Genomic DNA, 26,150 nt, shown 5'->3' on the forward strand with positions numbered 1-26,150 from the left:
GTGGGCAACTAGGCGTGGAGGAAAACAGAGATAGCAGACCGTAAAGGATCTTAATTTCTACCCATGAAATGCAATCAAAGCACTAGAATGATTCTGAAAAGAAAGAGGTCAGAGCTCACTTTAAAATTAGAATTCTTAATTAAGAAAAAAGTTGCTCCCAAGAAGGTGGGCTATAAAAAGCCTTCATGAAAAGGCAGTGTCTGAGAGGAGTTGGCGTGACCTTCCCCGGCTAGCAATTGTCTCAGTGCACACTGCTTCACCTTGATTCTTTCAAGGAAAGGTCCACAGCCGATCAGATGGAGCAAAGCAAGCGAGTTCCACTCACTGGGCCTAGTCCCAGACTCCATCTGTCATCACGAGTCCTTGTTGAGAACATCAGATAATGACCTTCCGAAAGTTCCTAAGGCATTATGAAACATAGGGAAGTTTGTCACGTTTGTGAGGAGACAAATGCTTGTGCTGTGAGGAAGGCTGACAGGATGGTGGGACACAAGTGCTTCTGAGCAACCGGAAAAACCTAAACTCTGATGGGGAGGAGTCGCTGCAGAGATCCTGGAAAAGAGGACAAAGGACAAGGAGTCTCTGGGTGTCAGGTCAAGGAAGCCCAAGGAATATCCTCGCCGACAACCAGATATGACTGGTTGGAAGTTGAGGCCCAAGGAGGCAAAAGGGTTTGCCCAAGTGAACACAATCAGAAGGCAGAAGGAAATGCTGCTGTGGTTCAAACCAGGTCACATCTAGGAGGGCGCTTTAGAGACTATAAATCACTGACAAGATGGGCCTGGACTAGAGGTACCTTCCTAATCCAGAGTCAGCAGAGACTCCCCTCTGTGGTGAAAGGACAGGCTGGATGGGGCGCCTGGGTGGCTCAGTGGGTTAAAGCCTCTGCCTTCGGCTCAGGTCATGATCCCAGGGTCCTGGGATCGAGCCCCGCATCGGACTCTCTGCTCAGCAGGGAGCCTGCTTCCTCCTCTCTCTCTGCCTGCCTCTCTGTGATCTCCATCTGTCAAATAAATAAATAAAATTTAAAAAAAAAAAAAAAAAAGAAAGGACAGGCTGGAGGCAGTGGAGCCTCCTGACAAGCCCAGTTCAAATCCCAGCCATAATAGCACCTTTGTGACTTTGTGCATGACACTGTCCTAAGCCCATTTTCTCACCTATAAGATAGCAACAACCTCCACTATCCGCCCCATAAAAGCTAGAAATAGGATAAATGGGGTAATATCCACTATCTAAGGTGGGTTTTCCTTCCCTCCAGCTGTCCTTAGCCCTAACCCCTGAAGACATCCCAACTGTTCCCTCTCCTCCTTGACAGCCCTGCCCGTCTGCCTTAGCAAAGACCAGTGGGATATTTTCAATAGCAAACAGACCTGCATGAAGGGTTGGAAACGAGATCACTTAGACAGCCAGATGAGCTCCAGCTGAAGGGTCAAGGTTCCTACAGGCCAGTCCTTTTTTTACTTTTTAAGGAGAGGAGGGGCAGAGGGAGAAGGAGAAAGAGAATCTCAAGCAGGCTCCACACTCAACACAGAGCCTGGCACAGGACTCGATTTAATGACCCTGAAATCATGAATGACCTAAGCCGAAATCAAGAGTTGGACGCTTAACTGACTGAGTCACCCAGGTGCCCCTTCTGCCAGCCAGTCTTGATCCACTTGTCCGCTTCCATTTTGAAATACAACTCATGGTTTCCAATTTTTGGATCTCTGCTGTACAGGCATTCTTCCTGGGAATGCCCCTCTCCAAACTATGCCTTCTCTGATTCCTCAAGAAGCATCCCAGACTTGTCTTCTCTGTTCCCACAGCACCTCAGCTTCCTCTTTTTTGTTTTGACATTCTGTTTTGAGTGTCACCCTGGGCCCTGGTTTTTCCTTCCAACTAGGCCATGATTTGCCTGAGGGCGGGATTGTGCCTTCCATGAATGATGAAGCAAGTTGACTCTGGGGTGGAATGTGGCCATGCCAAAGAGACCATGTTCCTCAACCACAGGGACACAGGAGCAAATTCCAATTCCCCAGGCTTGACCTCATAGAAATGGAGAGCATGGGGGTGGCTGTGGGCTCCAAGTTTTGGGATGTCCCAGCCCCTCAGAAAGTATAGACATCTAGGGGCTTCATAAGTGTTGAAGTGGGTGCAAAAGTGACACGGGGACTTCTCTGAGGAGGGTCAGCGTCCCCCTTGCATGTCTGGCTCCTTTCATGGCATCAGGTGAAAGTACAGTAGCAGCAAAGGCAGTAGTAATCGGCTTCCCGCTGATTCTAATGCTGTCCCACTCCTGTGCCCTGGGGTGTCCTAGTTTCCTATGCAAGACCAACTCCCTTAACACACACTCACACACACACATACACTCACACTCACACACCATCCATTAAAGGTAAAGAGGAAGAAAGAAGCAGAAATATATTTGGTTTTCCAGAACATTATATTATGAAAAGCAACAAAAGTCGAGCCAATCAGAAAAGTCGCTGCTCCTACCCAGCATACAAAGACATCCCAAGGTCATGCCTGACAAATGGAGAAGGCTGCAATCTCCCTAAGTGTGAGGGGGAAAATGAAAACTGACCCTTAGAGGGGTCTCTGAATGACTCAGACCCAGGATGCATCTGTTTTCATCTTCATGCCTGCAGGACTGGCTAGTGGAAGAAATGGGAAAAGGAGAAAAGACTGTGAACTATGAATGATACGAGGAAGATATTTTTGAAGCATCCATTTGTCCTGGGACCTTCCCTAGTTCAATGACCAGTTCAATTCAACATTAACTCAACCCAGGCTCTGGAGGGCTCCGGGAGACGGCTAATAATATGGACAAGAGGAAGAAACAGCAGCAGCTAACACTTATCGGGTACTTACTATGTGACATCTTAAGAATTTTACATGTGTTAGCTCCTTCAATCCTCCCCGCAACACTATGAGGTAGGTACTATCACTAGGATGAGGAATTTCCATTTTACAGATGAAAAACTGAGGCATGGAGGGACTCTGTCCATTTTTCTGTGTCATAAAGCAAGAAATTTGAGCCTGGATTCACCCCTAAGCCATCTGACTCTGGTCCCCACGCTCTGACCCAGTTCTACCTGCTGCCCACTTTCTGGCTGTGGGGGGGCTCTCTCTTGGCAGAGGGGTTCATCTCTCACTGTTAGGAAGCTCCCGAGGCTCCCAGATGATGACCTCTGGAAATAACCTGGTTCCTTAGACTCTCAAGGATAAAGAGAGACTTTTTCTATTCTCAACGTGCATCGAATCACTTGAGTAGGTTGGCCTGTATATCTGCCCGCCTATACTGATACCCAAGCCCCACCATCAGAGTTTCTGACACCGCTCTCTGTGGTAGGGCCCTGGCATCCGTTGTCATACACCCTCCCCAGGTGATTCTAATGAGTGACCCAGGCTGAGAACCACTGGACCAGTTGAAGAGGGGCCAGGATAATCCTCTCCAAGGCAGCTATAGGCCCTCGGGTAAAACCTGCCACATCGGGCCTGCCCAAGCAAGAGTCATTCCTCTAGCTACATTCTTCCTGAGGCTCTCAATCCCACCTGTCAGGACAAAACACTAAAATAATGCACAGCATGACCCAGAGTTCCTGTTTCTTAAGGGAGAATGTGAGCAATATAATGACATTATTAAAAATTTGGAAAATCAAAAATCTGTAATTCTACCACCTAATACAACTATTATCATTTTTTCAAATTATTAACTTTTATTTATTTATTTAAGAGAGAGACAGAGAGTGCTCAAGAGCACAGAGGGGAGGGGAGAGGAGTAGGGGAGGGAAAGGAAGAGGGAAAGAATCCCAGGCATACTCCGCACTGAGCGGGGACCCCAACAGAGGGCTCAATCTCATAACCCTGAGATCATGACCTGAGCCAAAACCAAGAGTTGGATGCTTGACTGAGCCACCCATGCGCCAACTATGCTCATTTTTATTCAAACCTTTCAGTGCATCTTTTCTACTGATGCTTTTGCACTGTTATATCAATAGTCACATATAACTCGTATAACATCTATCAATAGTCACATAACTATCTTGCTTTTTATATTAATATTATACCTTAAACCAGTGGTTCTCAAACTTTATTGGGCAGCAGAATCTCCTGGAGGGCTTGTTAAAAGACAGATATCTGGGTGCCCTTCCAGAGTTTCTGATTCCATAGGTGTGGGATGGAGACCAAGAATTTGCATTTCTCTTTTTTTTTTTTTTTTAAGATTTTATTTATTTATTTGACAGAGACAGAGATCAGAACTAGGCAGGGAGGCAGGCGGGGCGGGGGGGAGCAGGTTCCCCGCTGAGCAGAGCACCCAATGCAGGGCTCAATTCCAGGACCCTGAGATCATGACCTGAGCCGAAGGCAGAAGCTTAACCCACTGAGCCACCCAGGCGCCCCAGAATTTGCATTTCTAACAAGTTCCCAGGAGGGGCAAATGTTGCTAGTAGGGGACGACATTTTGAGAGCCACTGGTATAAATCACTGGTTTTCAAGCTGTTTGCACATTAGATTCACTTGAAATCTTACAATATGAACAAACACAAAATTTAGCCCCAAAGGACTGTATTGTACCAGCCTAGGCTTGGGGTGATATGAATATGAGTGTGCTGTTTTTAAGTTCCAGGTAATTCTAAGGTGCAGCCAGAAGTTATAAACCCCTGCCTTGGACCCTTTAATGGTGCCAGTTGCTCTAGCCTGCCTAGTATCTCAGCTGCCTAGCCAGCTGAGACCAGCAGTCGTGAGAGGACCCAGGACCCTGCAGGGGATGCACATTTCCCTTGATCTAACCAGGGCGAGACAGAGACTCAGCACCTGTCCACCTCCAGGGAACTAAACAGCAAAGGGTCTTGACATGTTGCCAGGCAATAACCACAAAAAGTGGCCCCAGTGTCAATGAGTCTGGGGCTCTGGTCTAGGGTGCTACTTTGTTCTGGCAGGTCAGCCCAGTGGGTCCCAACTTCCAGCAGAACTGCTGCATGGGAACAGCAGAGAGAGTCCTGTTCCAGCAGGCGACCTGTAAATTACACTCACCGGTGACCATACACGGTGTGCAGAATGAAGGGATCCCTGCTGCTCATTCATAAGAGGCCAACCCCAGCTGGAGGGGCTAGGCTCTGTCGGGGAGCATTCCAGGAGGAGGATTCCTGTTCAGATAAAGATCTCCTACCAGTGGGGATGACAAGGGAGACCAGCCAAAGGTAATGAGCTTAAAATATACCTTGAAAGGAAGCGGAGGTGTTCTGTTCCCAGCAGGTGTTCAGAAATGGTGATAACCCTTCTCACCCAACAACCCCAGGCACGGCATCTATTGGGGAGGCCTCCTAAGGAAGGGCTGAGGCCCAGAGAGGGTGACCAGGGACCATGTGAGAACCACAACAGACAGAAGCCTGGACAGACTCCTTTTCTATAGACTCCATGGGGCCATGACCCTGGTCACTCATTACTCTAGCCAAGATCCAGATGTTGAGTCCCGGCTCCTGTCTCGTGCTGAGGTGTCCCAGATCTTAGTAGAGAGCAGGCCCTTCAGACTGATAATATCTGCCCCGTGAATGATAAGCCCTGACCCTCCAACAGCTGCCTGGTCTAACAGAGCAGGCCTGAAAAGTGAGAAGGCAATATATACAAATGTCGAATCATTATGTTGTTTGCCTGTAACTAATATAATGCTATATGTCAATTACATTTCAGTAAAACAGTGAGAAGAAAGGGTGCTGTGCTTACCCATTCTTGGAACACCATCTTTAGCTAATGATATGCTTACGACCAAAGTCACACAGAGACCTGGGCAGACCTTTTTATTCTCAAAGGAATAAAAAGGCCAGAAACTCTGAAGAGAGGAGAGGCAAGGGTGAAGGAACCGGGACACCATAGCTCGAAGAAATAAAACAATTAAACCGTCTTAACTGGAAGCTGTTACAAGGTTGGCAGTTGCACAGATGTTACCCACCAGAAGGTAAACTGTTTAAGGGGGAAATGCAGGTTATATACCGTAATAACTTCAAAATGACAATGCTTCCTTTCTTCAGGAGATCATGAAATCGATCAGGGTCATGCAATCTTTACTCAGGCAAGAAAGAGCTGTCTATATGATCTGTGGCATTAAAGAAAAAAGCAAGGAAAGAGAGAGGTAGGAGGCAGTAAAGATGCAATGCTGGGAACATAAGAGTGACGTATTTTAGAAACAATATAACATTCAGATTGATAAGGGTCTGAGAGTTTAATTTGGAGGAGTATAGTAAGGCTAACAGAGGTTCTAGGACTTTGCAAGATCACAAATCCAGTTTCTGGCAGAGCTACATAGAACTAGAATTCTGGCCCTTGGGCCATCATTCAGATTTTAAGTTGTAGAAAACCCCCACCAGGGGCGCCTGGGTGGCTTACTCAGTTAAGCATCTGCCCTCAGCTAAGGTCACGATCTCAGGGTCCTGGGATCAAGCCCCTTGTCAGGCTTCCTGCTCAGCTGGGAGCCTGCTTCTGCCTCTGCCTCTTGCTCTCTTGTTCATTCTTTCTCAAATGAATAAGGAAAATCTTAAAAAAAAGAAAGCAAGCCAGCCCCACCATCTTTCTTAGGTGTCCTGAGACAGTCCTCTACTCAGACACAGTATTCTCCAAATCTCAACTGCATGGAATGGTGTAGATTTGGGTTGAAAAATTCAGTCCTTCTCAGGCTTATGATTCAAAGAAAACAAAGTTATGAAGGCATTCAGAAGAAAACGGGCAAAGAAAAAGTGCCATGGATCAAAGGAGACTGAGACAATAAAACTTTTTATTTAAAAGAAAGTTGATAGTTTCAAAAGCCTTCAGAGGAGCTCCTGGGTGGCTCAGTCGGTTAACCATCTGACTCTTGAGTTTCGCTCAGATTATCATCTCAGGGTAGTGAGATCGAGCCCTGCACTGGGCAACTCACTGGACATGGAGTCTGCTTAAGATTCTCTCTCCTGGGCTCCTGGGCACCTGGGTGGCTCAGTGGGTTAAAGCTTCTGCTTTCAGCTCAGGTCATGATCCCAGGGTCCTGGGATTAAGCCCCGTATCGTATCAGGCTCTCTGCTCAGTGGGGAGCCTGCTTCCCCCCAACCCCTGCTTGTCTCTCTGCCTATTTGTGATCTCTGTCAAATAAATAGAAAATCTTTTAAAAAAAATTCTCTCTTCCTCAGTCCCTTCCCCTAAAATAAATAAACAAACATAAATAAATAAATAGCCTTCAGAGCTTTGCTTGTTGGAAAAGTATTTTGTCTACCTATCTACTTGGATGAGTAACTTATCATATCTTAATGAGACTATAGGTGACAAAAAAAGGGAGACACTAAATTCCTTGGATGACAAAAATTGGATCCAAGAAAATCTGATTGGAAGAACAGGCTAATTTTCCTAAGACAAAGTGAAATGGGGGTAGATGTAAAATTCCTGTGCTGAGGATCAATAGTCCAATCACCCAAGGGCAGAGGTACAGGAACTGTCCCATAAAATAATCCTCCTTTTTCCATGATCGGTATCCTACGCCAAAAGCTTCATAATGTTTCTCTAAGTCTTACTTTATTATAATTATGATTACTTTATTATAATCATTATAATTATGATTATTTATAATAATTTATAATATATATTTATATATTATATATATTTTTATATATACATATATATGATAATAATTTATCATAAATAATTTAGCAAGATGATTTATAATCATAAATAATTTAGCAAGATGATTTGAAATGTATATTGTTAGGAATCAAGTATTCAAATATAATGACTTAATAATAAATAGTTCCTTTTAAGGCAATCCAGTAACTCCTAGGGTTGGGCTTGCTTCTAGAAAAATCCACCAGCAAGAAGAACCAAAATATTTCAAGCAACTTAATTGGCTATTAAGAATTCCATCAGCTCCTGTAGTACATCTGTCCCTAAGTAATACAGCTTCACTTAACGGCCTCCATTTTCCTCCACAGGTAGCCACTTAGACAACATTTTCAACTGGTTGATGCACTGACAGAGCAAAACATGGTAGTTCAATGCAGAGCAAAACATGGTAGTTCAATGCATGATGAGCTATGGTCAAGAGATAAGAACTGTCCTCTCATATTTTCTGTTTTTTACTATAAACCACTGCCTTTTCAGCAACTATTAATATAATCATGTAGTTTTCTCCTTTAATTTTAGTATACTGAATTATGAAACAATTCATGAAATCCTAGATCAAATTCCATGTGATCATACTGTATTCTTCTTTTGATAAATGCTGTATCCTTCTAGTAATGTTACTAAGAAATTTTGTATCTATATTCATAAGTGAGACTGATCTATACTTCTTGTGCTGTATCTTTCTCTCTCTCTCATTGATATTTGCTTAGTTTTTGTATTCAGGTTGCGTTGGTGTCACAAACTAAATCTAGCTTTCCATTTTGTTTTATGCTTTACAATAGTTTAAATAACAATGGAGCTAATTTTTTGTTGTTGTTAAAATACAGAACAGGGCTAACCATTTGGCCCTAGTTCTTTTTTTTTTTTTTAAGATTTTATTTATTTATTTGACAGGCAGAGATCACAAGTAGGCAGAAAGGCAGGCAGAGAGAGAGGAGGAAGCAGGCTCCCTGCTGAGCAGAGAGCCCGATGCGGGGCTAGATCCCAGGACCCAGGCAGAGGCTTTAACCGACTGAGCCACGCAGATGCCCTGGCCCTAGTACTTTTTAAAGTTACATCTTTAGGGTGCCTGGGTGGTGTGGTTGATTAAGCAACTGCCTTCGGCTCAGGTCATGATCCTGGTGTCATGGGATCGAGTCCCCACATCAGGCTCCCTGCTCAGCAGGGAGTCTGCTTCTCCCACTGACCTCTCTCCTCTCATGCTCTCTCTCTCTTTCTCTCAAATAAATAAATAAAAATCTTAAAAAAAAATAAAGTTACATCTTTTTTTTTTTTAAAGTTAGATCTTTAATTATGTTTCTAATCTTTTCTATGGTAATTAACTATTTAAGTTTTCTGCTTCTTCTTGGGTCAATCTGTTACTGTTTTTTTATTGTGGTAAAGTATATATAACATAAAATTTACTATTTTAACCATTTAGGTGTACGATTCATTACATACAGTCACAATGTTGTACAACAATCACCACTATCAAATTCCAAGTTTTGGGGGTATCTGGGTGGCCCAGTCAGTTAAGCATCTAACTCTTGATCTCAGCTCAGGTCTTGATCTCAGGGTCGTGAGTTCAAGCCCCACACTGGGCTCCACACTGGGCATGGAGCCTACTTAAAAATTTTTTATAAATTAACAAATTAAAATACATAAATTCCAAATGTTTTCATTATTCCAACAAACTTTATCCATTAAACAATAACTCTCCATCCCCACAGCTCCTCCCAGCCCCTACTAATCTCTATTCTATTTTCTGTCTCTATGAATTTGTCTATTCTAAATACTTCAAGTGGAATCATACAAAAGGTGTCCTTTTGTATCAGTCTTATTTCACTTAGCATGTCTTTAAGGTTCATCCATGTTGTAACATGTGTCAGAATTTCATTCTTTTTTCAAGCTGAATAATATTCCATTTCATGAGTACACAACATCTTGTTTGTCCTTTAATCTGTTGATGGACATACAGGTTGCTTCCACTTTTGCTATTGCGAATAATGCCGTATGAACATGGGTATACAAACATCTCTTCTAATCTCTGCTTTCAATTTTTTGGGTGTATACCTAGAAGTGGAACTGCCAAATTATATGCTGATACTATGTTTAACTTTTTGAGGAACCACCATACCATTTTCCAGAGTAGCTATACAATTTTACATTTCTGCCAGCAATGTGCAAGTGTTCTAATTTCTCCATGTTCTTATACACTTATTTTCTGTTTGCTTTGTTTGATAATAGCAATTCTAATGAGTGTGAGGCATCACATTATGATTTTTATGGATATTTCCCTAACGACATTTCCCTATTAAACATCTTATCAAGTGCTTATTGACCACTTATAGATCTTTGGAGAAACAGCCATTCAAATGCTTTGCTTATTTTAAAAATTGACCTGTATTCACAAATCAATCAATGAGATACATGATATCAACAAGAGAAAGAATAAAAACTATACGGTCATTGCAATAGTGCAGAAAAAGCATTTGACAAAGTACAACATCCATTCATGACAAAAACTCTCAACAAAGTAGGCTTAGAGGAACAAACCACAACATAATAAAAGCCATACATGAAAAACCCACACCTAACATCATACTCAATGGTGAAAAACTGAGAACTTCTCCCCTAAGTTCAGGAACAAGACAAGGATGTCCACTCTCATCACTTTTATTCAGTATAATACTGGAACTCCTAGCCACAGCAATCAGACAAGTAAGTATTTAACGTGTTTTCATTTGCTCATTTGTCAGCTGTATATTCTCTTCAGTGAAATATCTCTTCAGGTCTTTTGTCCATTTTCTAATAGGATTGCTCATTATTTTACTGTTGAATTGTAATAGTTTTTTTTATACATTCTAAATACGGGTCCTTGTTAAATATGTGGTTTGCAAATGTTTTCTCCCAGACTGTTGGTTGCCTTTTCGTCTTCTTAATGGAGTTGTTCACACAGCAGAAGTTTTTAAATTTAATGAGATCCATGTTATCAAGTTTTCCTTTCATGTATCATGTTTTAGGTGTAAAGTCTAAGAACTCTTTGCCTGGCCCTAGATCCTGAAGATTTTCTCTTCTGATTTTTTCCTAAAAGCTTTATTATTTTACATTTAAGGTCATGATCCATTTCGGGTTACTTTCTGCATACGGTATTCAGTTCATTTTCTAAAACTTCAGACATCCACTTGCTCCAACATCACTTATGGAGAGTTCCTCTACTGAATTCCTTCTGCTCCTTTGTGAAAAATCAGTTGAACATATTTGTGTGGGTCTATTTCTGGGTTCTTAATTGTATTCTATTGATCTCTGCGTCCATCCTTCCATCAATACCACATTCTCTCAATAACTGTACCTACATTTTCAGCCCTAATATCAAAGAGTAATTCCTCCCAATATATATATATATTTTAAAGCTATTCTAGGGTCTATGCCTCTCCACATACATTTTAGAATCTGCCAGTCTATATGTGCAAAAAACACTTTGGTGGAATTTTAAAAGAAACTACATTTAACCTACAGATAAAATTAGAGAGAACTGTTATCTTTACTATGTTGAGTCTTCTAATTGTGAACCTGGTATGTATCTCTATTTAGGTTTCCTTTGATTCCTTTTACCAGCCTTTTATAACGTTTCAGATCCTGTACGTGTTTTGTTAAATATATACCTAAGGATTTAATTCCCTTTTTTTTTTTTTAAAGATTTTATTTATTTATTTGACAGGCAGAGATCACAAGTAGGCAGAGAGGCAGGCAGAGAGAGGGGAAGAAGCAGGCTCCCTGTTGAGCAGAGAGCCCGATGCGGGGCTCGATCCCAGGACCCTGAGATCATGACCTGAGCTGAAAGCAGCAGCTTAACCCACTGAGCCACCCAGGCGCCCCGATTTAATTCCCTTTAAAGTGACTATAAAGGGTATTGTGTTTTTAATTTCCATTTCCACATGTTCACAGTTAGTATATAGCCATGCAATTGATTTTTGTGTGTTGATCTTCTATCCTGCAAGTTTACTAAATTCTCTTACCAATTTTAGATTTTTGTTGATTCCTTGGTATTTTTCATGTAGACAATCATGTCACCCGCATACAAAGATAGTGTTATTTCTTCTTTTCCAGTCTGTATGCCTTTTTGTTCTTGCATTATTGCAGTGGTTAGAATTAGCACACAGTACTGAATACGAGTGGTAAGAGCAGACATCTTTCCCTTGTTCCTTAAAGGGGAGTTCAGTGCCCCACTATTAAGTATGATATTAGCTGTAGGTTTTATATAGGTGCTCTTTATCATGTTGAGACAGTTCTCCTCAATTCCCATTTTGCTGAGTGTTTTTGTTTTTGTTTTGTTTTTACCATGAATGGGTGTCGGATTTTGTCAAATGCCTTTTCTGCATCTGTTGAAATGATTACATAATTTTTTTTGTTTAGCTTATTGTTATGGACTAAATGTTTGTGTCCCCCAAAATTTATAAGTTGAAATTCTAACTCTTGGTGTGATAGCATTTGGAGACATGGCCTCTGGGAAATAAACAGGCTGAGATGAGACGATGAGAATGGCGACCTCAAGATAGGAATTGGGCGCCTGGGTGGCTCAGTGGGTCAAGCTTCTGCTTTCGGCTCAGGTCATGGTCTCAGGGTCTTGAGATCGAGCCCTGCATCAGGGTCTGCTCTGGGTGTGGAGACTGTTTAAGATTCTCTCTCTTTCCCTCTCTCTCTGCCCCTCCCCCTGACCCCTCTCCCCTCCCAGCCCTGCTTGCACGCACTCTCTTAAAAACAAACAGATGAGGATGAGAAACCAGAGCTCTCTCTCTGTGTCATGTGGGAACGCAGTGAGAAGGTGACAGTCTACAAGCCAGGAAGAGGATTCTGACCTGGAACTGAATCTGCCACTATCTTGATCTTGGACTTGCCAGATTCCAGAATTTGCAAGAAATGTGTCTGTTGTTTAAGCTGCCCGGTCCATACTACGACGGTATAGTAGCCTGAGCAGACTAAGATATCTGTTCCCAGGAAGATTGTGTTGAACCAGCTTCGCATACTTAAAATTAATTTCATCAGCTCATGGCATATAATTCCTTATGCCTTGCTTGAATCGATGGAAACATGGGCTAAGAGAGGACCAGGCACTTTTGCTACTCACTCACCCATCTACCCCAGATCCTGGTTTACAACAACCCAAACAAACAACAGCCAATTCTCAAGGAAAACACACTTGAGAGGACTGACCAAAAAAAGTCAGTCTCTGAACAAGTTTCTAGACTACTTGATTTTCTGAAACCTGAGTCATTATAGCTTAAGAGAAAGAAGAAAACTGGTGGGAGGGTCAGGGGGTTACCAATACACCACCTGCACTGCATCTGAGCAGCTTCTAAAGCTCCTTCCCCTGTGGTTTCCTCATGATATTCCTCAATGACGATGAGCTGATGACACTGCGGAAGCCTGGCAACAGGCCGATTACTGGCCTGGAAACCGCTAATCCTCCAGTGCATTTCATTCAAAAGAGATACAGACATTTAGGGAGGGTTTAAAATACTGACAGCCAGGTGTGCCAGGACATTTGAAACGTCTCCTCTAGAGTGGTTAGGAGCTGTTAAATATATGACTTCAGGGTTTGTTTGTTAGGTTTTTTTTAACTAAAAGGTGTTTTAGGGCACATTAATCTGGGTTATAAAATACTCAGCTGTCTAGTTAGAGGCCTCAATTTTAAGTGCTGACTGCTGAGGCAACAGTGCAATCCGCACGAAGTGCTGACTGCTGAGGCAACAGTGCAATCCGCACGGGCAGACCGCGGGCACAAGGAATGGCGGAGAGCTTGCTGCCTGACTGCCTGGGGCAGGGGGGCAGGGGGCAGGGCCTCCCGGCCAACGCACTGGCCTGGCCTGCCTCCACCCCCACTGAACACCACTGTAAACACGGGCATGAGGGAAAGAGAAGAAGCTCTGAGCCATTCCAGAGACTTCCGTGGAGGCAGCGGAGGGGGAGGAGAGCAGCTAAGAGACTCAGGGCCGGCTCTGGCATGTCTGCTCCGATGGCAGCCTCAGCGGGCCCTCCTGGGACGCTCGAGTCAGGTTTGTGTCCATCCATAAAGTTCTAAGGCTTGTTCTCCTCAGTTGCAGCCTATCTCCCCACAGGCTTCTGCAGGGATTCCTGTCTGACCTGCTACACCAGTCTTTACACTGTCTCTGTCGGAGAGGTCCACTTTTCCTTCCTGCAGGAGCATCTGCAGAGGGTGCCTCCCTACCGCTGCTAGAACTCCCTGCCTAATTAACCCCTGGTCATAAGTAAACACTGAGACTTTCTAAGAATTGACCCAATACATTGCCATGCACTGTCTCGTAGGCAAGCCAAATAATTTATTTCCCACGTCTGAGACATTTATTTTCTGCTCGTAAATGTGTTTCTAGTTTGAATTATGGCGTTCAGATGATTGATATTTCATAGTGTTCTGCAAAGAGCACCAGGACTTCCAGGTGTCTAACCACTGCCTTAGCCCAATGCTCAACAGAGAGTGTCATTCTACCCCACATGCGAGGCTCTGGGACCTCAGGGAGAAACACCTGGAGCAGTGAGTGGTTCTCCATCTGGCTGCTCTTTAGAGCTTTGAACACCCGCCAAGCCCAACCCACAACCACACCAGTTAAATCAGAACCTCTGAGCGTGGGACCTGGGCATCAGTATTTTCAAAGGCTCTCCGGGTGATCACATGTGCAGTCGATAACTGAGAACCACAGACCCGAAGGAACTTCTGCGCCTCAGAGGACCATGGGCCCAAGTGAGAAAACACTATGATGACAATAGCTACCATTCACTATCTTTGTATACGCTTCTTACACCAAGCACTCTGCGACTACCTCATTTAATCCTCACAACATATCCCTGAGGGAGGTATTGTTATGCTGATTTGGAGAAAGGAAACCAAGGCTCAAGGTGGCTGATAACTTGGCCAAAGTAATAAAGATGGTAAATGTGAGTCACTGCCTCCACTCCTGGTAAGGAAAAATGGGGTAAGATTTTTAAATGGGTGACAAATTTATGGAGACAGAAAGTAGACCGGTGGTTGCCAGGGACCAGGGAATGGGGAGGTATGTTTAATGGGCACAGTGGTTCAGTTTGGGAAGATGAAAGAGGTTTTGGAGATGGATGGTGCTTATGGTTGCACAAAACAATGTATTTAATGCTACTGTGTACACTCGGATATGGTTCAGATGCTAAATGTCAGGTCATGCATCTTTTGTCATAATTAAAAAAAAATAAAAACAAGAGAAATTTAAAAATAAAATAACAACGGGTGGGGGGAGAGGGGGACTTTGCCCAGTCTCATGCACAGCTCAATTCCAGATTATCTCCCAGTTATCTTGTCTTTTTTTTTACAGCTCTCAGTTGTAGGATGCAGAGTGTGATGCCAATAAATTGTGTCTAGCAGAGATCCCGTAGATACTGGCCAGTTCTACATCTAATAAGCAAATTTATTTCCACTTTCCTGATTGCCTACGCAATGGGAGTTCTTTGAATTCTCCTTTGAACCAGTTGCAACATCGCACTGGTTCCCTAATGACCTGATTACGTAAAATCTTTATATATGTTTGTTTTATAACTGTTGCTCAGAATTACCACTGTATGTCAAGTTTCCCTGACGATTTCTGATGATAAACTACAAAGACCTAAGTTCTCCCAGTTGAGGTTTGCTTCTCATAAGATGATGCTTCTAGCTACCACAGAACACAAAGCAGACTTTCCGTCTGACCTGGCATCTAACTGTACGCCCTTGTTGCCCACCCCCTCCAGGGAGTGTGTATATCTAAGCACCCAGAGCAAGATCAGGGGCTGCCTCAGCCCTGCGCACACTCTAGCCCTCTTTTGGGAGGTGAGAACACACTGGCTACTGGGTGTGAGGTGAAAAGTCCCAGGCAGCCTTGGGAGGGAACCCTGTTTCCCAGCTGAGTGGATGATAAGGGGTGTGGAGACCCCCCCTGCTCCCCTCCCATCAGCCACTTGCATGCTTTTCTCTCTGACTCCCAGTAATGGGCCCTCGACACAGCCCAGAGCAGTTGAAAAAGAAAATTCTATGAAACCCATGCTGAAGCAGAGAGGAACAAAGGGCAAAAGAGAAGCCAAATAACCCACAGCAGGGAGCTCCTTGAGGGCATCTAGAAAGGCAGGATACATTCAGAAGACAAAGGGCTAGGAAAAGAGGGAAGACAGAGCTATTCAAGAAGGAATAGGTCAGGGGCGCCTGGGTGGCTCAGTGGGTTAAGCCTCTGCCTTCAGCTCACGTCATGATCTCAGGGTCCTGGGATGGAGTCCCACATCGGGCTCTCTGCTCAGCAGGGAGCCTGCTTCCTCCTCTCTCTCTGCTTGCCTCTCTGCCTACTTGTGATCTCTCTCTGTCAAATAAATAAATAAAATCTTTAAAAAAAAAAAAAAAAAAGAAGGAATAGGTCAGTGAGCCACTGGTAGTGGGGCAGGTCAAGGTCAGACCTCCCAGCCTCTCTGTGCTGGTGGAGAGTCCACTGGCACAATCTCAGTGCACAGCAATCCCACTCAAGCTGTCACAATTCCTTGGGCACACACCCCCTGACCCAGCAGTGCCAGTTAGAGAAATCTGTTCCACAGAAATAACCACACTATAGGATAAGACCTTAGGACAAGGTTAGTCACTGCAGCATAGTTCATAGGAGAAGATTAACAGAATCTAAATGCCCATCAACAGGGGATAGGTTAAGCCGATCATGGTCCACGGAATAAAGCATAGTGAAGAAGGCTACGTATAGTATCCTACAATTTGTATAAAAGGAGGGAAACACACAGAGATACATCTATTTGCACATATAAGCAATAAATATATTAGGAAAACACAAGGAATAGGTAACACAGGCTGTCTACCTGGAGGGAAACACGGAGTGGTTGGGAGACAGCACTAGAGGGAGACTTGCCAACTTCTGTATCTTCTATATCAGAACTATGTGAACGAATCATGTACTCAAAAACGGAACTTTTATCTTCTTAAGCAAGTATATGGAATCTTCTGGAAGAAGCATGCTACACATAACACGTTCTCTCTCAAATGAACCGTTTCACCTGAGCAAAAGCGTTGTAAGCATGTATTTCTCCCACCACCCACCTCTGGGGACTGACAGCTACAAACCCGCAGGCTGGCAAACACAAGTTCAGACCCACACCATTCCAATAAGTCTGAATATTAAACACATACCCAGACAAACCACGAGAGACTCTTAATCATAGGCAACAAACTGAGGGTTGCTGGAGGGGTGGGGGTGGAGGGATGGGGTAACTGGGCAATGGACATTAAGGAGGGCACGTGATGTAATGAGCACTGGGTGTTGTAGAAGACTGATGAATCACTGACCTCTACCTCTGAAACAAATAGTACACTGTATATTAATAAACTGAACTTAAATTAAATTAAAAATAAAGTAAAATAAAGCATTGAGAAATAGATCCATACTTAAAAAGCAACAACAAGGAAGCACACCCACGGAATCAAACACAAAGCAAACGGACAACAACAAAATAGATCCTCCATTTCTACAGCTTCCCCCTGCCCAGGAAAGTCAGCCTCACAGACCCCTCCTAGGGGTTTTGCCCAACAGGAAACAGGTTCAAGAGCATGAAGTCAGGCAGTAGCAGCAGGAGGGATAATGCTTGCAGAGCCCACAGTTGCCCTCTTCCTAGCTCATGAATGCACATCACTGACCTCCAGCCTTCTCTTTGCAATGGCTGCCAGAAAATATCTACCAGCTCCACACGCTCTTCCTTTCTACAAAAACTACCAAGTGTCCTGCTTGGGAAAGTTACTTTACTACAATCAAACCCTTTGCATTTCTCTTTTACAAGTTTATAGAGTTTATATTAATTGGAGCACATTCACTGACTGGTATGGGACACAAGATAGGAAAGCCCCCAGGACCCACACTTCTAAGTGATGCAACAAAGTTATTCAACCCCCTTAAGTCTGCTTCCTTATCTGTAGCAATTATGATATTTAGAACAGCTATTTTAAAAAACCAAGTTTCTGGGGACTTGCCTGTGGTTTTGCCAGAGCTTGCATGTCCTGAATTGTAATTTTCTGCTATTTCTGAATAAACCTATTTTTGCTAGTAGGAAAAAAAATCAAGTTTCTGGAGGTATAATTTGCATTCAGTAAAACTCACCTTTTCAAATTATTCAGTCAGATGTATTTAGCTAAATGTACATAATCATATGACCACCACTACACACAAGATATAGAAGGTTTTCATTGTTCCCAACCCCTCAATTCCTTCCAACTTCTTTTCAGTCAGTCCCTTCCAGCGTCCTGGATCCCTGTTTTCCATTCTAATAGTTTGACTCACGAATGGAATCATATAGGGTGTGGCCTTTGTGGTTTCAAATTCATAATGCTTTTGACACTTGTTTATATTGTTTCCTCTATCCCTTTTTATTGCTGAATAGCATTCCCCAATGTGTTTGTCAGTTCAAGGGTAGCAGTGAGATTTACTTTAAGGAGCTTTAACTCCTGCCAGTGATGGAGGCTTGGCAAATCAAACTTGCCAAACTCCGCAGGGTAAGCTAGCAGGCTGCTGACCTCAGCAAGAACTGCTGCCTCACCTCAAGCCCCAAGGCAGTCTGGAGGCAGAACTCTATCTTCCTCACAGGAATCTTTTTGTCTTAAGACCGCTAACTGATTGGATAAGGCCCACCCACATTTTGGAGGATAATCTGCCTAACTCAAAGTCTACTGATTTAAGTGTTAACCTCAGCTAAGAAATATCTTTACAGAAACATCTAGAATAATGTTTAGCCAAATCTGGGTATCATGGCTTAGCCAAATTACAACATAAAATTAACTATCACATAAGATCAAAAAGATTTTATCCTGTTTTCTTCTATAATTGTCATAGTTTGTAGTTCCTGCATTTAAATCTATGATCCATTTTACGTTCACATTTCCATGTGCTACAATACATTCCCTTTTTTTGGTGTACAGATGTCCAGTTGTTCCAACACCATTTGTCGAAAAGACTATTCTTTCCCTGCTGAACTGCCTTGGCATGTTTGTCAAAAATCAATTGACCACATATGCATAGATCTATTTGAGGACACCCTATTCCATTCTCTTCATCTTGTCTGCCTTGATTATTTTAGTTGTACAGCAAACCTGGAACTCAAGTAGTAAAAGCCCTCCAACTTTGTTCATCAAAATTGCTTTGGCTAGTCTAGGGCCTTTGCATTTTCATATAAATTTTGGACTCAGCTTCTCAACTTCTCCTGAGAAAGCCTGTAATGGTCATTTATTTAATGCCGGAAATTGTGCTCCACAGTTGTCATCTCATTTAGTCTCCACAGCAACCCCACAAGGTTGGGATTATCCTCATTTTTCAGACGAGGACACTAGTGACCTTGTGTCCTCTGCTCAGGACTCGCTGCCTGCTACTCAGACCCTGATCTTCAGAGCAGGAGGTGGCCACTGTGGCATTGGCTGTGTCTCCTCCTGATGGCTACCACGTCCAACACTAAGCACAGTTCTAAGTATATATTGATTTAGTTGCTTAAGCAATCTAATGAAGTAGCTACTGTTATTTCTTACTCATTTCAGAGGTAACCTCCCCAGGACCTAAGACCACGACCCAAGCCAAAGGCAGAGGCTTAACCCACTGAGCCACCCAGGTACCCCAGAATAAAATGTTTAAAAAAAAAGAAGTTTGGTTAACAATTTGAAAGTCATGAAGTAAAGAAATTTGCCTGTGTCACTGACTCTCAGCCAGTGGTGATTTTGCCTCCCAGGAGACACTTAGCAATTTCTGGAGACATTCCTGGTTGTCACAACTAGGGAGAAGGGGGTCCTACTGGCATCAAAGGGGTAGATGCCAGAGATGCTGCTCAACATTCTACCACGCATAGGACCAATTCCCACAAGAAGAACTGGGTGACCCAAAATGTCAATGATGTGGAAGTCAAGAAACCCTGGCCACATTAACAAGTAGGTAATAAGGAGTGGAGCAGGTACCCGTACCAAAGTCTTTGGATTCCAAATCCATTGCTCTTCTTCTGGGCCAAGCACAAAGAGATGTGGGAGATTAATTCAAACCCAAGTCAGAATGATAGTCTGGTGGGGAGTTCTGAGTACCCAATACAGCAGTATCCAATTATTAGAGAAACAGAGTGAATGGGCAGCATTTCACCAGTTGAGAGGAGGGAGAGTTCCATGCAGGATACCTCTTTGAGAGGAACTGACTGATCCAGGTTCCAAATGAGCAGGCCTTATAGGAGCAGAGTGGGCACATAATGCTTTTCGGGAGGTCTTGCAGGGAAGAATCTACCAACTGAGTTTCCCAACAGCAACTACCGTAAGCTCAAGACTATAAAATACTGCCTTCAAATTTCTGAGGAAAAATCATTCTCAGGTTTCATACCAAGTTGTCACTTAAGTGACAGGTTAGAATACCAAGTTGTCACTTAAGTGACAGGTTAGAATAAAGATAATTTTTTCAGACATGCAGACTCTCAAAACATTTATCTTTGGGGCGCCTGGGTGGCTCAGTGGGTTAAAGCCTCTGCCTTCGGCTCAGGTCATGATCTCAGGGTCCTGGGATCAAGCCCCGCATCGGGCTCTCTGCTCAGTGGGGAGCCTGCTTCCTCCTCTCTCTCTGCCTGCCTCTCTGCCTACCTGTGATCTCTCTCTCTCTGTCAAATAAATAAATAAAATATTTAAAAAAAAAAACAAAAACATTTATCTTCATGTTCCCTTTCTTTGGAAGTTACCAGTCACAAGCACCACTGAATTAAGGGTGACATGGTTCCAGCAAATGGGATCTAGCACAGGGAAGAGGTGAAAGGAATTCTCAGAATGACTCTGTTCAGGTAGAACTAGAGAGCAACAGAGATCAAACTGGAATGGAAAGATGGATGGTTCCAGAAGGGATATTTCAAGGGAAATAAAACTGACAAATACACGATAGGATTAATTATGGAAAATTGTGCTAAGATCTGCTTTACAGAGTTGTTGGAGGGTAGCGGGCACTCTTAATTATAAGTTTGAATAAAACTAAACAAATAAAAAAATCAAGGCAATTATGAAGTCCAGGAAAAACAGCAAGTTATATAAAAATGGAATTGTAATTAATTATAGTACAATTCTTGGCTCACCAATGAACAGCAATTACATAATCACAGTAATTATGAATCTGATCAGGACTGTGATATAACTAGATTGAGAGAGTATGGAAGAGAAAGGGGCAATAGATTATGTCTAAAGTTGATCAATCTCTCCCATGCACTCATTCTCAGGAAGACATCACAGCTGTGCTATTCAATACAGTAGCCAAGAGCCACATGTGGCATTTTAATTTTAGTTCATTAAAATTAAATTTGAAATTCAGCCACAAGCGACATTCTAGGTACTCAATAACCATGTGTTGCTACCCTATTAGACAACACTGATACAGAACATTTCACCATCACAGAAACTTCTGTTGGATAGTGCTATACTAGAGGGTATATCATATCAAAGCAAGGAAGTAAACCAAGAAAGAAAAAACATGAGGAGATCAACATATATGAAAGTGGTAAGTGAAATCCCTAGGATAATAGTGAAGAGTGACACTTGTCAGAAGGCCCTAAGGACCATCAGTCTGGACTGAAATAGGGGAGGGGCTCCAGAGAACATCTCTCCAAAGAGACTCAGCGGAAAGACTACCTAACACATCAGAACATCCAGAGAGCAGATCAGCAACTGAGTTTTAGGATAATTTGGGATATGTACACACAAAATCAAGGAAACAAATACAAGACAATTATTAACATCAGAGTAAAGGAATTATTACAAAGAAAAAGAAAGGAAACATAATGATAGTATACTCTACATGGTTCAGCTATAAATAAACTGGTTAAGGGGCGCCTGGGTGGCTTAGTCAGTTGAACATCTGGTTCCTTTTTTTTTTTTTTTTAAGATTTTATTTATTTATTGACAGAGAGAACACAAGCAGGTGGTGGATCACAAGAGAGAGACAGGCTCTCTGCTGAGCAGGTAGCCCGACGCGGGACTCAATCCCAGGACCCTGGGTTCATGGCTGAGCTGAAGCAAGATGCTTAACTGACTGAGCCACCCAGATGCCCCATGAATGTCCGATTCTTGATTTCAACTCAGGTCATGATCTCAGGGCTGGATTTCAGGGATCCAGCCCCACTTTAGGCTCTGTGCTCAGCAGGGAGTCTGTTTGAGATTCTCTCCCTCTCTCTTCCTCTGACCCTCCCCCTGCTCTCTCTCAAATAAATAATAAATCATTAGTATAAGCAAATAAATAAACTGGTTAACTTAATGTAAATACCAAATTCTGATGTCACCTAAGTAATGACAAAACTATATTTGAGAAGGCAGACAGGCACATGTGAGAGCAGGGAAGAGAAAGTAAGTTAAATCCTAGATCATCGGTTTTCATATCATTACAGGAACAGATAATGCCTAAAATGGAAAAAATCAAGATTGGGCAATATCAGGATATCATTTACACATGTAAACACTAAAAGAAAATACCCAAAAGACTTGACAGTAGTTGGCTATGGAGACTCAGAAATGGAATAGAAACATAGTAAAAGTATTTGACACTTCAATCTAGATGTAGGTACAACATAAAAATAAAAGTAATACCTACTGTTTTTTAAAGTTTTTATTTTAATTCACTAGTTAATATGCAGGGTTCCATTAGTTTCAGATGTATGATATAGTGATTCAGCACTTCCATACCTCAACCGACAAATGCACTCCCTAATTCCCATCACCTATTTCTCCCTTTCCCCCTCCCACCTCCCCTCTGGTAATCTATCTATCTATGTATCTACCTACCTATATATCCATCCATCCATCCATCCACCAATCCATCCATCCATCCATCCATCCATCCACACACAAATATATGTAATCTTCTCTCATAAGGCTGAATAATATTCTGTTATGTATATGTGTGTACATCTTCATTATCCATTCATCTATCAGTGGATACTTGGTCTGCTTCCATATCTTGACTACTGTAAATAATGCTGCTATAAACATAGGGGTGCATGCATCCCTTTGATTTAGTGTTTCTTGTATTCTTTGGGTAAATACCCAATAGTGAAATTGCTGGATCATAAGGTAGTTCTATTTTTAACTTTTTGAGGAATCTCCATTCTGTCTCCTATAGGGGCTGCACCAGTGTGCCTTCCTCCCAATAGTACAAGAGGGTTCCTTTTTCTCCACAACCTCACCAACACTTACGGTTTCTTGTGTTGTTGATTTTAGGCATTCCAACAGGCGTGAGGTGCTATCCCATTGTGGTTTTGATTTGCATTTCTGTCATGATAAGTGATGATGAGCATCTTTTCATGTGTTTGTTGGCCAACTGTATGTCTTCTTTGGAGAAATATCTATTCAAGTTTTCTGACCATTTTAAAATTTGATTATTTGTTTTTTGCCTGTTGAGTTTTGTAAGTTCTTTATATATTTTGGATACTAACCCTTCATGAAATATGTCACTGGCAAATATCTTCTCGCATTCCATTGGTTGTATTTTAGTTCTGTTGATTGCTTCCTTTGCTGAGCAGAGCTTTTTATTTTGATGATGTCCCAACAGTTTATTTTTGCTTTTGTTTTCCTTTGCCTCAGGAGATATATCTAGAAAGAAGTTGCTAAAGCCTAATGTCAAAGAAGTTACTGTCTTACTTTTTTAGAATTTTTATGGTTTCAGGTCTCACATTTAGGCCTTTAATCCATTCTGAATTTATCTTTGTATGTGGTGTAAGAAAGTGGTCCAGTTTCACTCTTCTGAATGTAGCTGCCCAGTTTTCCCAACACCATTTGTTGAAGAGATTGTCTTTTTCCCATTGTACATTCTTGCCTCCTTCATTGATGACTAATTGAGCATATAATTGTGGATTTATTTCTGGATTTCTTTTCTGGTCCATTGATCTCAATGTCCATTTTTTTTAAGACTTACATATTTATTTACTTCAGAGCCGGCGGGGTGGGTGGAGGGGGATGGGGAGAAGCAGAGGGCAAGGGAGAGAGCAAATCTCAAGCAGACTCCCTGCTGAGCGTGGAGCTTGATGCAGGGCTCGATCTCATGACCCTGAGATCATGACCGGAGCTGAAACCAAGAGTCTGATGCTTAACTAAGTAATTCACCTAGGCACCCCATGTGTCTATTTTTGTGCCAGTACCATACTATTTTGATTACTGCAGCTTTGAAATATAACTTGAAGCCCAGAATTCTCATTGCCTCCAGCTTTGCTTTTCCCTTCCAAGATTGCTTTTGCTATTTGGGATCTTTTGTGAATCCATACAAATTTTAAATTGTCTGTTCTGGTTCTATGAAAGATGCTGTTGGTATATTGATAAGGATTGTACTGAATGTGTACATTGCTTTGGATAGTATGGACATTTTAGTAATATTTTTTCTTCCAATCCATGAGCATAGAATATCCTTATAATAAATATGTATTTGGTTTTAGTACCCATTCCTGGCTCACAGCTCCCCCAAACCCTTGGAATTTCCTAAGTGATAAGAGCAATGGGAGCATCTTTTGTTACAGTAGTTGGTCATTTGTCCTCAGTTCCTGAAATAGCTCCAGAGCCAAAAAAGTGAAAGAACACTGTTCTTCATAATAAGCCCCTTTCAACCACACCTGAGTTTTTGTTAATGAGGTAACTTTTGGAAAGCCCCTAAGGATGGGGGCTGGTTGCCTGGGGAACCAACCTTGATTAGAGGGCTAAACTCTCTGTCCCATCCCCTGACCTCCAGGGAGAGGGGTGAGGCTGGAGGTTGAATGTCAATCAGCAATCACCAATGAAGCCTCCATGAAAATCCAAGAGAATTCAGCAATCTTCTGGGCTGGTGAAGACATGGAGGTACTGGAAGGGCGGTGCACTCAGAGAGCACGGAAGCTCCGTGCTCCTTTCCTCATACCTTGCCCTACGTCTCTCTTCTGGCTGGCTTATCCTCAGTTATATCCTTTCATACTGAACCGCTAATCTAGTAAGCGAAATGTCTTCCTGAGTTCTGTGACCAGCTCTAGCAACTTAATTGAACCCAAGGAGGGGGTGGTGGGAACCTTTGTTTTATAACCAGTTGGTTAGAAGCACAGGTGACAACCTATACTTGGCGACTGCATCTAAAGGGGCGCTGGGGTGGAGGGAGGCACTCTTGTGGGACTGAGACCTTAAACTGTGAGACCTGTGGCCATCTCCAGGTAGAGAGTGTCACAGTTGAGGTAACTGCTTGGTGGTGTCAAAATAGCACACGTCAGAATCATGAAATATAGAGACTGCAGAGGAGTAACTGAAACTGTATGCCGGCCAACCTTTGCCACCGGTGGTCAGCCACTATCATTTGAAAACGAAACTTTGCTTTTCACCACAGCTCCATCCGAGGGGGCCTGGAAGGTGGGTTTGGAGCCAGACTGCAGGTACAAGTAGCAATTCTGCAATTCAACAGCTGAAGGACGCTGAGTAAGTGACTTTTATGATTCTGTGCCTCAGTTTCCTCATCTCTATAGTGGGGATGAAAAAAAGAACCTCGTCTAGAGGACTCTAAAGTCCTTAGAGCAATACTAAGTGCTCAATAGGCATTTTCCACCAGCATTACCTTCTCTTTGTATTCTAACTTGTCACTTAACTCTGCAGCCTGACCTTCCTCTATTTTGCTACAAAACCGCCCTTTGGCCAGTATGTGCTCTCATTTCCCACATATTATCTGTTGGTGAGGGGCAAGCAATGTCCTCTAAAGCTTACCAGACATTTTTACTGACCCATATGAAATGAAAGCCCAAAGAGATGGTGGCCATCATCTGGTCCAAGCCTGTCATTGTACAGACGGGGCCAGTGAGGCTTTAAACAGCAGATGGGCTGCCCTGTCCACAAGCTGGTCTAATGTGATTATTGTACAAACATTCTCCCCAATAAGTTTTTGTGCCCCAATTTCTCCAGAGAGATCTCTTGTCCATTTAGCTAAAGAAGTAGGTGAGAAAAAGCTACCCTATGATTTTAAAGACTGTTAAATGCTAATTACAAGCCACTCCATTTGAAAGATAGCATTGAAAGCATTTTAATCCCCCTTCCTTCTCTCCAAACTGCCATCACTAGAAAAAACAAAAAGCCAGTTCTATGAAAGCTTCAAACCAAACTGAACAGTTGTACAGACAATGGTTATTAAGAGGTAAGCTTTTTCCCAGGGAATGGCTAAAGCGTTTTTCCCCCCTTCTTGTTACCTTGGTAACTGCTACCTTGGCGCCCTTGTTGATGAGCTGAACCACATTCTCTGCTTGGCCTTTGTACGCAGCTATGAGAAGGCGTTCTGAAAGCGCAGCGACCGCATCCTGCTGGCTCATGAATTAGGAGAGAAAGAGGTTTTCAGGAACGCAGTAGACAAGTTCCTTCGGCTCAACACGATGCCACTGGCCCGGGCAGGCACCCACGGGTAAAGATGCTCCTGAGCGTCAGAAGGTGCCTTTATTACTAGGCCATTTTGGGGACCTAGGGATTACAAAACAAAGTTGTCATTAGCACCACTCAGCATATAGCATGGGTC

The 26,150-nt window shown here is 42.8% G+C and overlaps 1 protein-coding gene across 1 annotated transcript in view; it reads right to left on the reverse strand.

The window, feature by feature from the left end:
- ANKRD6 (ankyrin repeat domain 6) overlaps window positions 1–25,950 on the reverse strand; it is a gene marked incomplete at its 5' end in the record, with an annotated part of 62,690 nt that extends 36,740 nt beyond the window's left edge. Inside the window, one exon of the mRNA XM_080805470.1 lies at window positions 25,831–25,950. Within this exon, the coding sequence (XP_080661596.1) occupies window positions 25,831–25,950 (120 nt within the window). The remainder of the gene's footprint in view (window positions 1–25,830) is intronic.
- Window positions 25,951–26,150: the final 200 nt, after the last annotated feature.

This window comes from Martes martes, assembly GCF_963455335.1.
Source record: "Martes martes genome assembly, chromosome: 6".
Classification (NCBI taxonomy): Eukaryota; Metazoa; Chordata; class Mammalia; order Carnivora; family Mustelidae; genus Martes; species Martes martes.